Source organism: Schistocerca piceifrons, chromosome 4 (assembly GCF_021461385.2).
Source record: "Schistocerca piceifrons isolate TAMUIC-IGC-003096 chromosome 4, iqSchPice1.1, whole genome shotgun sequence".
In the NCBI taxonomy this organism is placed as follows: Eukaryota; Metazoa; Arthropoda; class Insecta; order Orthoptera; family Acrididae; genus Schistocerca; species Schistocerca piceifrons.
In genome coordinates this window covers 571,778,387-571,792,297 of record NC_060141.1, presented here as the reverse complement: position 1 = coordinate 571,792,297, position 13,911 = coordinate 571,778,387, and the positions used below count along the sequence as shown (strand labels likewise).

The 13,911-nt window shown below is 38.0% G+C and overlaps 1 protein-coding gene across 1 annotated transcript in view; it reads right to left on the bottom strand.

Annotated features, from left to right (window-relative positions):
* The window catches only part of LOC124796298 (E3 ubiquitin-protein ligase Praja-1-like), a 35,474-nt gene extending 34,080 nt beyond the window's left edge, over positions 1 to 1,394 (bottom strand). Inside the window, exon 1 of the mRNA XM_047260419.1 lies at positions 1,214 to 1,394. Coding sequence (XP_047116375.1) covers positions 1,214 to 1,216 — 3 coding nt within the window. The 5' untranslated portion in view covers positions 1,217 to 1,394. The remainder of the gene's footprint in view (positions 1 to 1,213) is intronic.
* Positions 1,395 to 13,911: the final 12,517 nt, after the last annotated feature.

Below are 13,911 nucleotides of genomic sequence, written 5' to 3'. Positions count from 1 at the left end.
TTCTCTAACATTATGCACAATTTAAGACATGATAGTTTCATTTGCATACTGAGTGGAGTTTAATATTATCTATTAGAGACATGAGGTAACAATTGTCATAAAAGAATTTGAAGCCATTCTGACTATTTTTCGATCATGAGTGTCTGTTTCTTGGGCCAGAAAACTTAATTAGAAACAAGTTTGACCCGTCTAACCAGTCTGTCACTGCTGATAAGAATGAAATTTGGAATAGCCAATAAATTACATTTTATTTTGGAAAGCTTAGATTATGGGTGCAAAGCAATGTAAAATGGGATAACCATATGTTTTATTTTATTTATTTATTACAATATCTTGACGCAAAATTGAACAAGGCATGTCACCTTCTTTGCTCACTAAAATCGTGCTGCACAGAGAAAATAGTAAAGACTGCATATCACACCTACTTTCATTCTCATCTGAAAGGGTCACATTTTGGGAAAACTCTAAAGCATCTATCAGCACAGTCAACCTGCAAGAAAGAGCTATTAGAATCACATTTGGACGCAACCCTATAGACCCTCCTTCACCATGTATCTGTATTCTGGAAACCCTTATGGTCTTTAAAAGAAATCTGATAAGTAAAGACATCAGATTTACAAATAAAGACATATTTATGACCACTTTACCAGGCAACTTCAAATGACCCACATCAGGATATCCCCATGCTAAAACAATAGTTTCATTTTGAAAGTTACAGTTTATGACAAACTTCCCAAAAACATAAAAGCAAATATTAAAGCCCAAATCCTTGGAAAATCTTTAAAATCATATTTACAGCATCACTTCTTTTACTCCACTGAAGAATATTTAATTGTATGAAGAAGCGTATTAGCAGTAATTTTAAATATGTGTGCACATAAATCACTTTTGCCTTTATACATACAAAATGACTTGCTGAATGTCTTATGCTACTTTTGTAAGTGACAGGATCAATAAAAAATACTACATCTCAGGAGTGTTATATAAATTCATACAATTCTCTTCGTGAAAAATCATAATGCAGTACTTTAGATATTAGCAATGTCAAGTATTTAGAAAACAACTTTGATATTCTGAAATGGCAGCTCATGTACAAAAAATTACAATTTAAGTCTTATTGTGTAAGAAAAACTTTTAAAATATCTTGATAAATTGCCTTTTATTCTGTAACTTTACCTTCTAAACGTAACGTTTCTGTATGGATGATACTTACCATGGTGCTGGTGATAATGCACTGCTTGTCAATGACCTAATTTCATATCAACTAGCCTATACTTCCTTGTTATTGGATGTACCGCCGGAACTTATCCCCACCACAGGTAGGTGAAGTTATATGAATAAATAGTACAAGGCCTTGCCCCTTTATACATAAATAAAGGCATTCACTATTAATGATGTCTTTTCTTCGTTCTTTCCGACAAAACAAATTTTATACGCTATTATCTTCACGCCACTGATGTAAGAAGTGCCGACAGAAAAGAATATTGTATGTACACGAGGAGGACATATTTAAAGATAGTAAAAGCTCTATAATAATCCCAACATTAACACCTCAATCCTAATATCGTCAGTTTAAATATTTTTTTAAATTACTCCTGTGATGCACGTCGAAACATGAATCATTTAATATAATGAATCTATGCCCAAGTCAAATTAAAAGGCAACCCATGAAATCGTGAACTATTGTATATGTAAAACTATTGTGACACTTACTTCCTACCTGCTAATCAACAGTACTACTTGTTTTCTTCTTTGATTAGTGGAATGACACATGACCCCAAAATAAGCGTCTTTCAGGCATGCCAACATGAGAGTCTTCCTTCATTTCTTTCCGGTACTTCAAGAAGATAAAGTACTCGGCTTTTGTCGCTTTTTATTCTGATTCTCATAAAATAACTACATTTTCACTATGAAAATTATTTGCTGATGCTTTTTACAAGTTACAAACTACTTATTAATACACGCCTGAGTCGATATGGACATGATTCCCAGACTGATAACAATACAATTAATTTTTATCTCAGTTGCACCACGTGACCTCTATTATGCTCAGGTTCAGGTAGCAGAAGTTACTTCATTCGGGAGCCTTCAATTTAAATACTTGCGTCTGTTGTTCCCAGGCTCTTGTGTGAACCAAAACGTAGCCGATATATTTGTTACTATGAAACCTTAGCTGGTGAAAGTATGAGCGGTTCTTAGCATAAATTGAAACGAATCCGATTAATGTCGCAAATAGGTCTATAAAGATTGTCCTACAACGGAAGACCACAGTACTCTGTTCAGAACAAAGTGTGTATGTAGCTTTCGGGGTATAGTACAGGAAAATCTGTAATTAACCAGTTTGAGAACTGGCATTTATTAATAGGTAAATATATTACGATGTTAAAGCGTTCATTCTGTTCCTAACTTATCCATAAATAAATCTGATGGCTTTCAAAGTGTACGATGTTGCTCTTTCCTGCCCTACCACCAACTTTCATCTTAGATGCGCACATTAGAAAACTGGCCCGTCATTAGTTATCGCAGCCGCTGGTGATAAGTGTCACGAGTTTGTTTCCATTCTCACGGATTACCTAAGCACTCCAAAGACACCAAATAATTTTGTTTACTTGGTCTCGCCTATTGGCCCTGGAGTAAGAGTTCGTCACAAGGACGTTTCTCGGTTTTTCGCTTAGTAATTTTTCTTCGAAAATTTTAGCTGTAACCTCTTACTCGCACCCATTCTTAATATATAACCTGTTTCCTGTCGTTCCTGCTAATCAAAATTGTATTTAATTGCACTATATTTCTGTGGCGTCCAATATGGACTTGTGTAGAACCGTTGCACATGCTTTTATCTGTCAGGTCAATACAAATGACAAATACTATTTTTAAATTTGTAAAGCCACTGGACCAGGGAAACATTGTAAGTGTGCTTCGAAGTAGGCTACTGTAGTACTCTCAGGATTAAAATATTGACGAGAACATGAATGTGGATTGTACTTTTATGTAATATGCCACCACTTTTCTTCTTTTTTTCGTTCCGCAGTTATAGGAAGACATGCATGTAAAACCTGCTTCAGGTTAATCTATTTTGTATTTAATAAGTGGCTATCGTATAAATGCCATTACTATATAGTCAAGGTGATATTATAGAGCTTATGCTTGGGTGGAGGCGTGGAGCATGTCCAGATGACATAGGTTGTGAAATGGACATTGTAGTCTATGTGCTGAATGAGCTGCTTACTTTGTTACTTGGTAGCCACACACATCTAAAATTTAGCAGCAGTAATTCACACACATAGATAGCAAGTTAGTGATGATGCCTTCATAAAAGCAAAGCTGTCTGTTTCTGCAAATAGTCCTTAATCAAATGTGATAGGCTGTACCAGTAACAGGACTGGAGTAAGATGTTCCGGATGGTTACATGGGCCATTGTTACCTCTGGGTCTTTCACTCAGATAGGATCCACATGATCAGGATTGATGGTAAGAGTGGCATTTGAATGGAGTTGTTGTTGTTGTTGTTGTTGTTGTTGTGGTGGTCTTCAGTCCTGAGACTGGTTTGATGCAGCTCTCCATGCTACTCTATCCTGTGCAAGCTTTTTCATCTCCCAGTACCTACTGCAACCTACATCCTTCTGAATCTGCTTAGTGTATTCATCTCTTGGTCTCCCTCTACGATTTTTACCCTCCACGCTGCCCTCCAATACTAAATTGGTGATCCCTTGATGCCTCAGAACATGTCCTACCAACCGATCCCTTCTTCTGGTCAAGTTTTTCCACAAACTTCTCTTCTCCCCAATCCTATTCAATACTTCCTCATTAGTTATGTGATCTACCCATCTAATCTTCAGCATTCTTCTGTAGCACCACATTTCGAAAGCTTCTATTCTCTTCTTGTCCAAACTATTTATCGTCCATGTTTCACTTCCATACATGGCTACACTCAATACGAATACTTTCAGAAATGACTTCCTAACACTTGAATCATTACTGGATGTTAACAAATTTCTCTTCTTCAGAAACGCTTTCCTTGCCATTGCCAGCCTACATTTTATATCCTCTCTACTTCGACCATCATCAGTTATTTTGCTCCCCAAATAGCAAAACTCCTTTACTACTTTAAGTGCCTCATTTCCTAATCTAATTCCCTCAGCATCATCCGACTTAGACTACATTCCATTATCCTTGTTTTGCTTTTGTTGATGTTCATCTTATATCCTCCTTTCAAGACACTGTCCATTCCATTCAACTGCTCTTCCAAGTCCTTTGCTGTCTCTGACAGAATTACAATATCATCGGCGAACCTCAAAGTTTTTATTTCTTCTCCATGAATTTTAATACCTACTCCGAATTTTTCTTTTGTTTTCTTTACTGCTTGCTCAATATACAGATTGAACAACATCGGGGACAGGCTACAACCCTGTCTTACTCCCTTCCCAACCAATGCTTCCCTTTCATGTCCCTCGACTCTTATAACTGCCATCTGGTTTCTGTACAAATTGTAAATATCCTTTCGCTCCCTGTATTTTACCCCTGCCACCTTTAGAATTTGAAAGAGAGTATTCCAGTCAACATTGTCAAAAGCTTTCTCCAAGTCTACAAATGCTAGAAACGTAGGTTTGCCTTTCCTTAATCTTTCTTCTAAGATAAGTCGTAAGGTCAGTATTGCCTCACGTGTTCCATTGTTTCTACAGAATCCAAACTGATCTTCCCCGAGGTTGGCTTCTACTAGTTTTCCATTTGTCTGTAAAGAATTCGTGTTAGTATTTTGCAGCTGTGACTTATTAAGCTGATAGTTCAGTAATTTTCACATCTGTCAACACCTGCTTTCTTTGGGATTGGAATTATTATATTCTTCTTGAAGTCTGAGGGTATTTCGCCTGTTTCATACATCTTGCTCACCAGATGGTAGAGTTTTGTCAGGACTGGCTCTCCCACGGCCGTCAGTAGTTCCAATGGAATATTGTCTACTCCGGGGGCCTTGTTTCGACTCAGGTCTTTCAGTGCTCTGTCAAACTCTTCACGCAGTATCATATCTCCCATTTCATCTTCATCTACATCCTCTTCCGCTTCCATAATATTGTCCTCAGTAAATCGCCCTTGTATAGACCCTCTATATACTCCTTCCACCTTTCTGCTTTCCCTTCTTTGCTTAGAACTGGGTTTCCATCTGAGCTCTTGATATTCATACAAGTCGTTCTCTTATCTCCAAAGGTCTCTTTAATTTTCCTGTAGGCGGTATCTATCTTACCCCTAGTGAGATAGGCCTCTACATCCTTACATTTGTCCTCTAGCCATCCCTGCTTAGCCATTTTGCACTTCCTGTCGATCTCATTTTTGAGACATTTGTATTCCTTTCTGCCTGCTTCATTTACTGCATTTTTATATTTTCTCCTTTCATCAATTAAATTCAATATTTCTTCTGTTACCCAAGGATTTCTACTAGCTCTCGTCTTTTTACCTACTTGATCCTCTGCTGCCTTCACTACTTCATTCCTCAGAGCTATCCATTCTTCTTCTACTGTATTTCTTTCCCCCATTCCTGCTATTTGTTCCCTTACGCTCTCCCTGAAACTCTGTACAACCTCTGGTTTAGTCAGTTTATCCAGGTCCCATCTCCTTAAATTCCCACCTTTTTGCAGTTTCTTCAGTTTTAATCTACAGGTCATAACCAATAGATTGTGGTCAGAGTCCACATCTGCCCCTGGAAATGTCTTACAATTTAAAACCTGGTTCCTAAATCTCTGTCTTACCATTATATAATCTATCTGATACCTTTTAGTATCTCCAGGGTTCTTCCATGTATACAACCTTCTTTCATGATTCTTAAACCAAGTGTTAGTTATGATTATGTTGTGCTCTGTGCAAAATTCAACCAGGCGGCTTCCTCTTTCATTTCTGTCCCCCAATCCATATTCACCTACTATGTTTCCTTCTCTCCCTTTTCCTACACTCGAATTCCAGTCACCCATGACTATTAAATTTTCGTCTCCCTTCACAATCTGAATAATTTCTTTTATTTCATCATACATTTCTTCAATTTCTTCGTCATCTGCAGAGCTAGTTGACATATAAACTTGTACTACTGTAGTAGGCGTGGGCTTCGTATCTATCTTGGCCACAATAATGCGTTCACTATGCTGTTTGTAGTAGCTTACCCTCATTCCTATTTTCCTATTCATTATTAAACCTACTCCTGCATTACCCCTATTTGATTTTGTGTTTATAACCCTGTAGTCACCTGACCAGAAGTCTTGTTCCTCCTGCCACCGAACTTCACTAATTCCCACTATATCTAACTTCAACCTATCCATTTCCCTTTTTAAATTTTCTAACCTACCTGCCCGATTAAGGGATCTGACATTCCACGCTCCGATCCATAGAACGCCAGTTTTCTTTCTCCTGATAACGACATCCTCTTGAGTAGTCCCCGCCCGGAGATCCGAATGGGGGACTATTTTACCTCCGGAATATTTTACCCAAGAGGACGCCATCATCATCTAATCATACAGTAAAGCTGCATGCCCTTGGGAAAAATTACGGCTGTAGTTTCCCCTTGCTTTCAGCCGTTCGCAGTACCAGCACAGCAAGGCCTATTTGGTTATTGTTACAAGGCCAGATCAGTCAATCATCCAGACTGTTGCCCTTGCAACCACTGAAAAGGCTGCTGCCCCTCTTCAGGAACCACACGTTTGTCTGGCCTCTCTACAGATACCCCTCCGTTGTGGTTGCACCTACGGTACGGCTATCTGTATCGCTGAGGCACGCAAGCCTCCCCACCAACGGCAAGGTCCATGGTTCATGGGGGGGTAGCAGTCAAAAAATGGAACCAATGCTTCCGATTGACACTTTTGGCTGCATCTTCTGGAACTTTGCTTCAGCCTCTGGATGTGGATTTGTTTTGTGCCTCCTTAACTTACTTTTCATGAAAGTTTTCTGAATGTTGGCAAAACTGACACATCAAATGTATTGGTTGTGTAAATACACTCTGCTTTAATATGTAGCCCGTTTTTTTTTCCTCAGTTAATTGAGGGTCATACTTACAAAAAGTAAACTTCCTTCAATAAAGTTGCATCATTTTTTGAAAGTCCTTTAACTTGTTTCCCTTTTGTGACAGTTTGCTGTACTTTACTGTTTTACTATAGGTTGCCTTATCCTTTCAGAAACTCCGACTTAGAACTAAAATCCCCTTGAATAAATGCAGGCAGTAGAAGAAATAACTTTCACAATTGACAATACTTCCACTTTTTAAAGCTCAATAAAATCAACTAAAATACATAACCCAAAAATAATGTCCACTTATTTCAAGTACATGTAATACAGTTATTTAAATCACTTCAAAAGAACATCATTAAAGTAACAGCCATTGCTCATGAGACACTGTTGAGACAATTTGAGGAAGTTGCCCATGGCTTTTGCCTCATCTCAGATTGAATGATGTTAACTTCCCATAAATTACTTCATTAGTTCCAAAACTGACATGTCTATATTCCAGATTATCTCTGTAGAAGATAATTGCATTTGATGAAATGAGGTGACTAGGTTGATCAACAAGTCTCTCCACACAGAGAGATGAGATGGGTAGAGAACATCAATTGTAGATGTCACCTGCACAGTGGCACCATTTAAAGTAAGTTTGATGTTTATCGTTCTTCAGACTCTGGGAACTATCATTCTAAGGAATGGATTGGTGCGAGGGAAGCAATTCTTTTGCACCTTGTACTTATACAGAAAAATTACTGTTGCTTCTAAACACACTTGAATGCACCTTAATGCAGTTGAAATTCTGTGTATTAAAAGATGACTGATGATATTTCTTTAATTTCAATATCCAGTGGTGTGTAGACCTGAACACTCTTCTGCTGTACCAGTAACAGGAATGGGTAATGAAGAAACACAAAGAGAATGAATTCCTCCATATCAACCAGAATAGATTCAAAAACCATTTGTTCTGTTAAGCTCAACCCACCTTTGTGTCACATGACTTTCTGAAAGCTGTCGATTAAGCAGGGAGGATGCAGCATTTACTTATTTTATTTATTTATTTTTACACCCAAAGAGCGTTTTTTTCAGTACCATACCAACAATTATTAGTGAAAGTGATCATATGAGGTATCAAACAGAATTTGTTGGTGAACTGAAATTACTTGGTGGGGAGGATAAATCTTCATTCACTGGAGGGAGAGTCATTCACAGTCGTATGGGACCATCGAGATACACGAGCCCGACAATGAATTTGTGATATCACTCTAGCTGGCTTGTCTGCCACACTTTGCAAACACTTGGCTCTCTGTAGGGCCCATTGTAAATCAATATGTAACTGAAAATGTACACACTACAGAACTTAATTTTGTCATGTGCTATTGAAAACTTACGTGCATTTAAACATGCAGTCAAGAATTATTAAACATGTCTGAAACAGGTATTCCCCCTCTGCCAGATATGGCTGTTGGCACTCTTAAGACCTGCAGTGTCACTATCTGTGACGTATGCGGCATGGCCTGTCTTTCTCGTGGACCTCACAGATGTAGAATTAAGTTTAGGCGTGTCCCAGCGAAGTGTGTGAGGACCCTTACCACTAATGTCATTACAAACAATAGCTCATTGCCCATCATGGTTTAGAAGAAAGTGTGTTATTGTCTAACTCAGGCTGATCTCTAAAGGGATTCTTGTCACATCTATCTGTCACTGTTGCATATTTTTCTCCTTTAACGGAAGTCATGGGAATAAAACATGTTTAAGCAAAAGACTGCATGTGGTAGCAGCAGCTGGATTAGGTATAGAGTGTGGTCTTTGGATATTTTTGACACTTCCTGCATTGCATAGATCACACACAGCAACATAAGTTGATGATGGAAGCAGTGAATAAAAGAAATACACACACTAGTGTCAGCAAAAGTTTGTAATGGTATTGTGTAGTGATGCCATGGACAGCAAAAAATTGGTAGGGCTAAACTTTACAAAGGGCCATCCATATATTGCACTTTCTGTGCTATAAGGTAGATGTTGGCAGTGTCCTTGTGTCTTTCAAGTTAGAGGTATTAATAAACTACTGTTAATCAAACATACCTTTATATGTTACATATGAATTAATCACATTTTGTTACTGGCCTTTCCTTCACATTTTGATTTTGCCACATATCGACTTTTCTGAATAGCACATTTGTTTCTTTTGTGTTGAAATGTTATTAATTTTTTGTCTTAAGTGTGTACCCTAGGTTATGGTGACAGACTGATCTGTAGTGTACATACAGGTCTAGTTTTAGTTAGGTGGCTACAGTTCAGTTGTGAGTTTATGAAGCCAAGAAATGTGGATTTGATATCTTGGATGCAGTGACAGAATGATCTGTAGTATAGCCAGAAGTCTTATGTTAGCTTAGAAGCTGACCGAAAACAGAAAGAAAAAATTCATTGTATTTTCTCCTGCAAATGAATTGTCTTTGTCTTCTTTTTTTCTTTATTTTATGCTGTCCCCCTTGAATTTCAATTTCATCGCTCTGTAACATCTAGTATGTTAAAGTTGATGGCGCATTAAGTACTAATATTTCTTCTGTGATAATAAAAAAAAACATATAATTACTTCATTGGACATACAAATCAACTGTACTGCCATTACAACTTCCCATGATCTCTTGCAACAAGTGTTACCAGCATACACTTGAAGATTAGAGCTTGGATAAGCACTGGGGAAAGTTGTATCACTGGTAATCCTGCATGTATCTAGGACAAAATGACCAGTTAATCCATCTAAAGAGTTCCCTAGGCCAGAATCAAATAATACAGTTTATTTTAGAGTATAATAATACTCAAAGGGGCGGTATCATAGTGTGACGGTACAGTTTCCCATAGTATCGAATCACGGCTTGTATTTATTCCATTGACATTAAGAGCATGGTCCTATGTTGAAGAAATCTCACAACCAGTTGCCATACCACTCATGAGTGTGCTGTCTGGGTCAAGGTCTATAAAATTGCCACGTCAGTTTTTATGTTCAACATCTACCACCCTCTTCCCGCAGCATCATCTGAAGTGTCACCAATATAAAATATATGGAATGAAGTTCAGTTTATCCCACAGTATACACGTATAAATTTCAGTAGTCAGGAACTGTGTAGGATAAATAAAGCCTGTTGCTGTTATGATAGGATGTCTTTGGGCTACTGACCAGTTGTTTTGAAAATGGAAGAGCCGTAACTACGTACTTATATTGTTATCATCAGTAACTTGAATAATAAATATTATGGGTTGCTTGCTGAAATCGTTTCATATTATGAATACCTTGTCCTCCTTCCCAAACATCATTCCTTTTTTGGCTGTGTGTGTGGAATTCACGCTGAAAGCTAGCAAAAGTTTGCAATCCTTTTGTATTTATTTCACAGTTATCAGATAATTCTTTGTTGCTGTATTTACACTCATTAAGCAGATAGCTGTTCTGGAGTTGTTTTCCTAGGTTAATAATATTAGCTTTCACGTGAAGCATATATAGTTTTACTAATTGTCTTCTGAAAAGCGAGCCGTCTTCTTATCTTTCTCAGCATGATTCCAGTCTGTTCTCTGAGTCAGCAACCTTCATTTTCTTCTAACACAGTGTCAGGCGTAAGCACTGTTGACCATTAAAATTGCAACACCATAAAGATGGTGTGCACCAAATATCAAACAGGCATGAAGGATATTACATGCTTGGATATGCAAATGATTAGCATTTCTGCATAATGACGCAAAGTAGGTAGAAATAATTCCATCTACATTCTGTATACAAGGAAAGATTATGCAGCAGATTCCTCATTAAGAATGTTGGTTGATTGTGAGCTAGTGATAGGTCCCATGTAAGTAGGAGAAACATCAACCAACAACTGTTGGAATTCAACAGTGACAGAATTATCACCTATCAGGATTGTTATTTGTCATTCTGTGAGATTGCTGCTCACATTGGTTGGGATCACATGGCTGCCACGCGAATGTCAGTAGGCGAAGGAGGACCATACTCCATATCAGGCAAGATCTCAATGGTCCTGTGCATATAATGTCTGAGCAGACAGACACATTGTTTTTGCTCCGCTGTGCAGTACCTCAAATCAGGAAATGGGCTTGTTTACAGCAAGAAAAGCATCGACACAAAATACAAAGACATCTAAAGCACCACAACTGTCAGCATGTCAGTCATTGTTGCAGCTTTTCTTGATGTAACAATAGAGGGAGAGGCGCTCCAACAGTGGTGTGTCTAAAAACAATACTGGACACAAAGGTGTCACCATGTCATCTTTTTTTTATAAGAGTTCTGCGTGCGGGTTAGAAATGGATGCATCTATTTGTGGAGACTCCGAGAAGGTCAAATATTGCCAAATAGCATTTGTCATCATACTACGGGCCCTTCACCTTGAGTGATGGTGTGGTGTGCCATTGGGTACACAGCACAATCACTCATGGTTTAAATAGCCAGTAGTTTGGAAAGCAGCCATTACATTTTTGATGGGTAGCTTTGCCCCATTTTTGAGAGCTTCCTGATGGTATTTCTCAACAAGATAACATAAGATATGTTGTTCATAAAGTTCTAGACTACCTTGATAGAGTGTGTGCTCAACTGTTGCCCTGGTGAGCATGTTCTCCAATTTACTCCCCCACTGAAAACATCAGGTCATGGGTTGTCAAGAAATGGAATGCCACCATGCGTCAGCCACACTACAAAGGATGAACTGTGGCATACAGTGGAAGCAGTGTGGAACAGTGTAACTGTGTCTGCCATCCAAGCTCACTTTTACTCACTGCCGAGCTGGATTAGAACCATTGTTGCTGCCAGAGAGACAGCTCTGTGTACTAAATTTTCACTACAGACTGATTCATATAAATTAACGATTATAGTGTATCCACACAATAATTAAAATTTCATTATTTACTATCATTCCTGGTGAAGCAATTTTAACAGCCACAATGTGTACGCATCCTTGCTTGCAACTATTTCTGAAAATATAATATTCCTTATTCCAAATCTTAAGATATTTTAAAACTTGTTTGCCGTGCACGAGTGCTAGACTAAAAATAAGGTGACTTCTTGATGTTGCAAATTTATTGCAAGGGATATAATTTCAGGTCATAATGCTATTAAGCCTGGCAGAACCTGCCCAAGCACACACTCATCTGCCCTATTTGTCTCTCAGGTTATGTCCTAATGTAAGTAGTCTTTGTATAGAGAAGGCACACATTTTAAATGCCAAAAAACCACATCCAAGCAGAGATGATGCAGTAACAGGTGGGAACAAATGTGGCAAAGTTGGACAATCCAGATTTGTGTACAACTGGCAGCAATGGCCCTACTAAAACCTAGTAATGAAGGGCCTTGTTCTCAAGGAGAATGAAACGGTGATGCTTTCAATCATTTTTTATGGTTGCAGTTGGGTTTGAAAACAAGCCTCCTCATGGCACTAAATGTCCTTAGGAACTTTACTCTATGGTGAAAATAATTTCTATTTATTTCCTTTTTCTAAGTCCAAGTGGCTGCATTTATTGCTTTCCACTTTAATTACAACAGATTCTGAAGCCACAAATCTACATCTACACACATACTCTGCAAGTACATTGTACCACTGCTTGTCATTTCATATCTTATACCGCTGACAAATAGAGTGAGGGGAAAAACTGTCTATATGCTTCCATTTGAGTCCTAATTTCTCCTATTTTGTCTTGAAATATATGTTAATGGCAGTAAAATTGCTCTGCAGTCAGCCACAAATGCTTGATCGCTAAATTTTCTTAATAGTGTTTCGTGACAAGAACATCATCTTCTCTCCAACGATTTTAGTTCATGGAGCATTTCCTACTGCTTACAAATATGGCAGCACGCCTCTGGATTTCTTCAATATTTTCCTTTCATCCGACTTGGTAGGGATCCTAAACACACAAGCAGTGTTCAAGAATGGGTCGATCTAGTACTATGCGTGTGATCTCTTTTATAGATGGGCCACAATTTCCTCGAATTCTCCCAATAAACCAAAGTTGACCGTTTGCCTAACCTTACACTGACCTTACATGCTCATTCCATTTCATGTCATTCTGAAACATTATATTTAGATATTTAATTGATATGTCTATGTGAAGCAGCATATCACTAATACTTATTCAAACATTGCAGGATTGTTTTTCCCACCCATTGTTCTAAATTGCATTTGGCTTCATTTAGAGCAACCTGCCATTCATCATACCAATAGAAATTTGATCTAAGTCATTGTGTATCCTCCTTCAGTCAATCAACGATGAAACTGTGTCGTACACAACAACATCATCAACAAACAGTTGCAAATTGTTACTCAGAACATCCGTCAGGTCTTTTAGATATATAGAGTCAACCTGTCACACTTATATGGGGCGCTCGTGATGATACCCTTTTTTCCGATGGACATTTGTCATCTAGGACAGCATAATGGGTTCTATTACTTAAGAAGTCTTTGAGCCTCTCACATATCTGAGAACCTATTCTGTATGCTCTGATCTTCGTTAACAGTCTGCAGTGCAGCTCTGTGTCACACAATTTCTGGAAACCTAGGAGTATGGAATCTGCTTGCTTCCTTTCATCTATGATTTTCAGGGTATTGTTTGAATATTGTTGAATATCACAAAAGCAATGCTTTATAAATCCATACTGATTTGTGGACAGAATTATATTCGAACATAGAATATGGTCATAATTTGGCAGCAAACTAACGGCAAGAATATCGGTTTGTAATTTTTTGGATCCATTCTTTTAACCTTAATGACAGGAGTCACCTACATTTTTTCCCACTTCCTTGGGACTTTGTGCCATTTGAGAGATTCATGATAAATGCAAGGTAAATACATAGCCAGTGTCAAATAATATTCTATGTAAAACCAAACTGGGATTCCATCCAGATCTGGGATCTTATTTATTTTTTCTTTACATAGGGGGGCCTGTTTG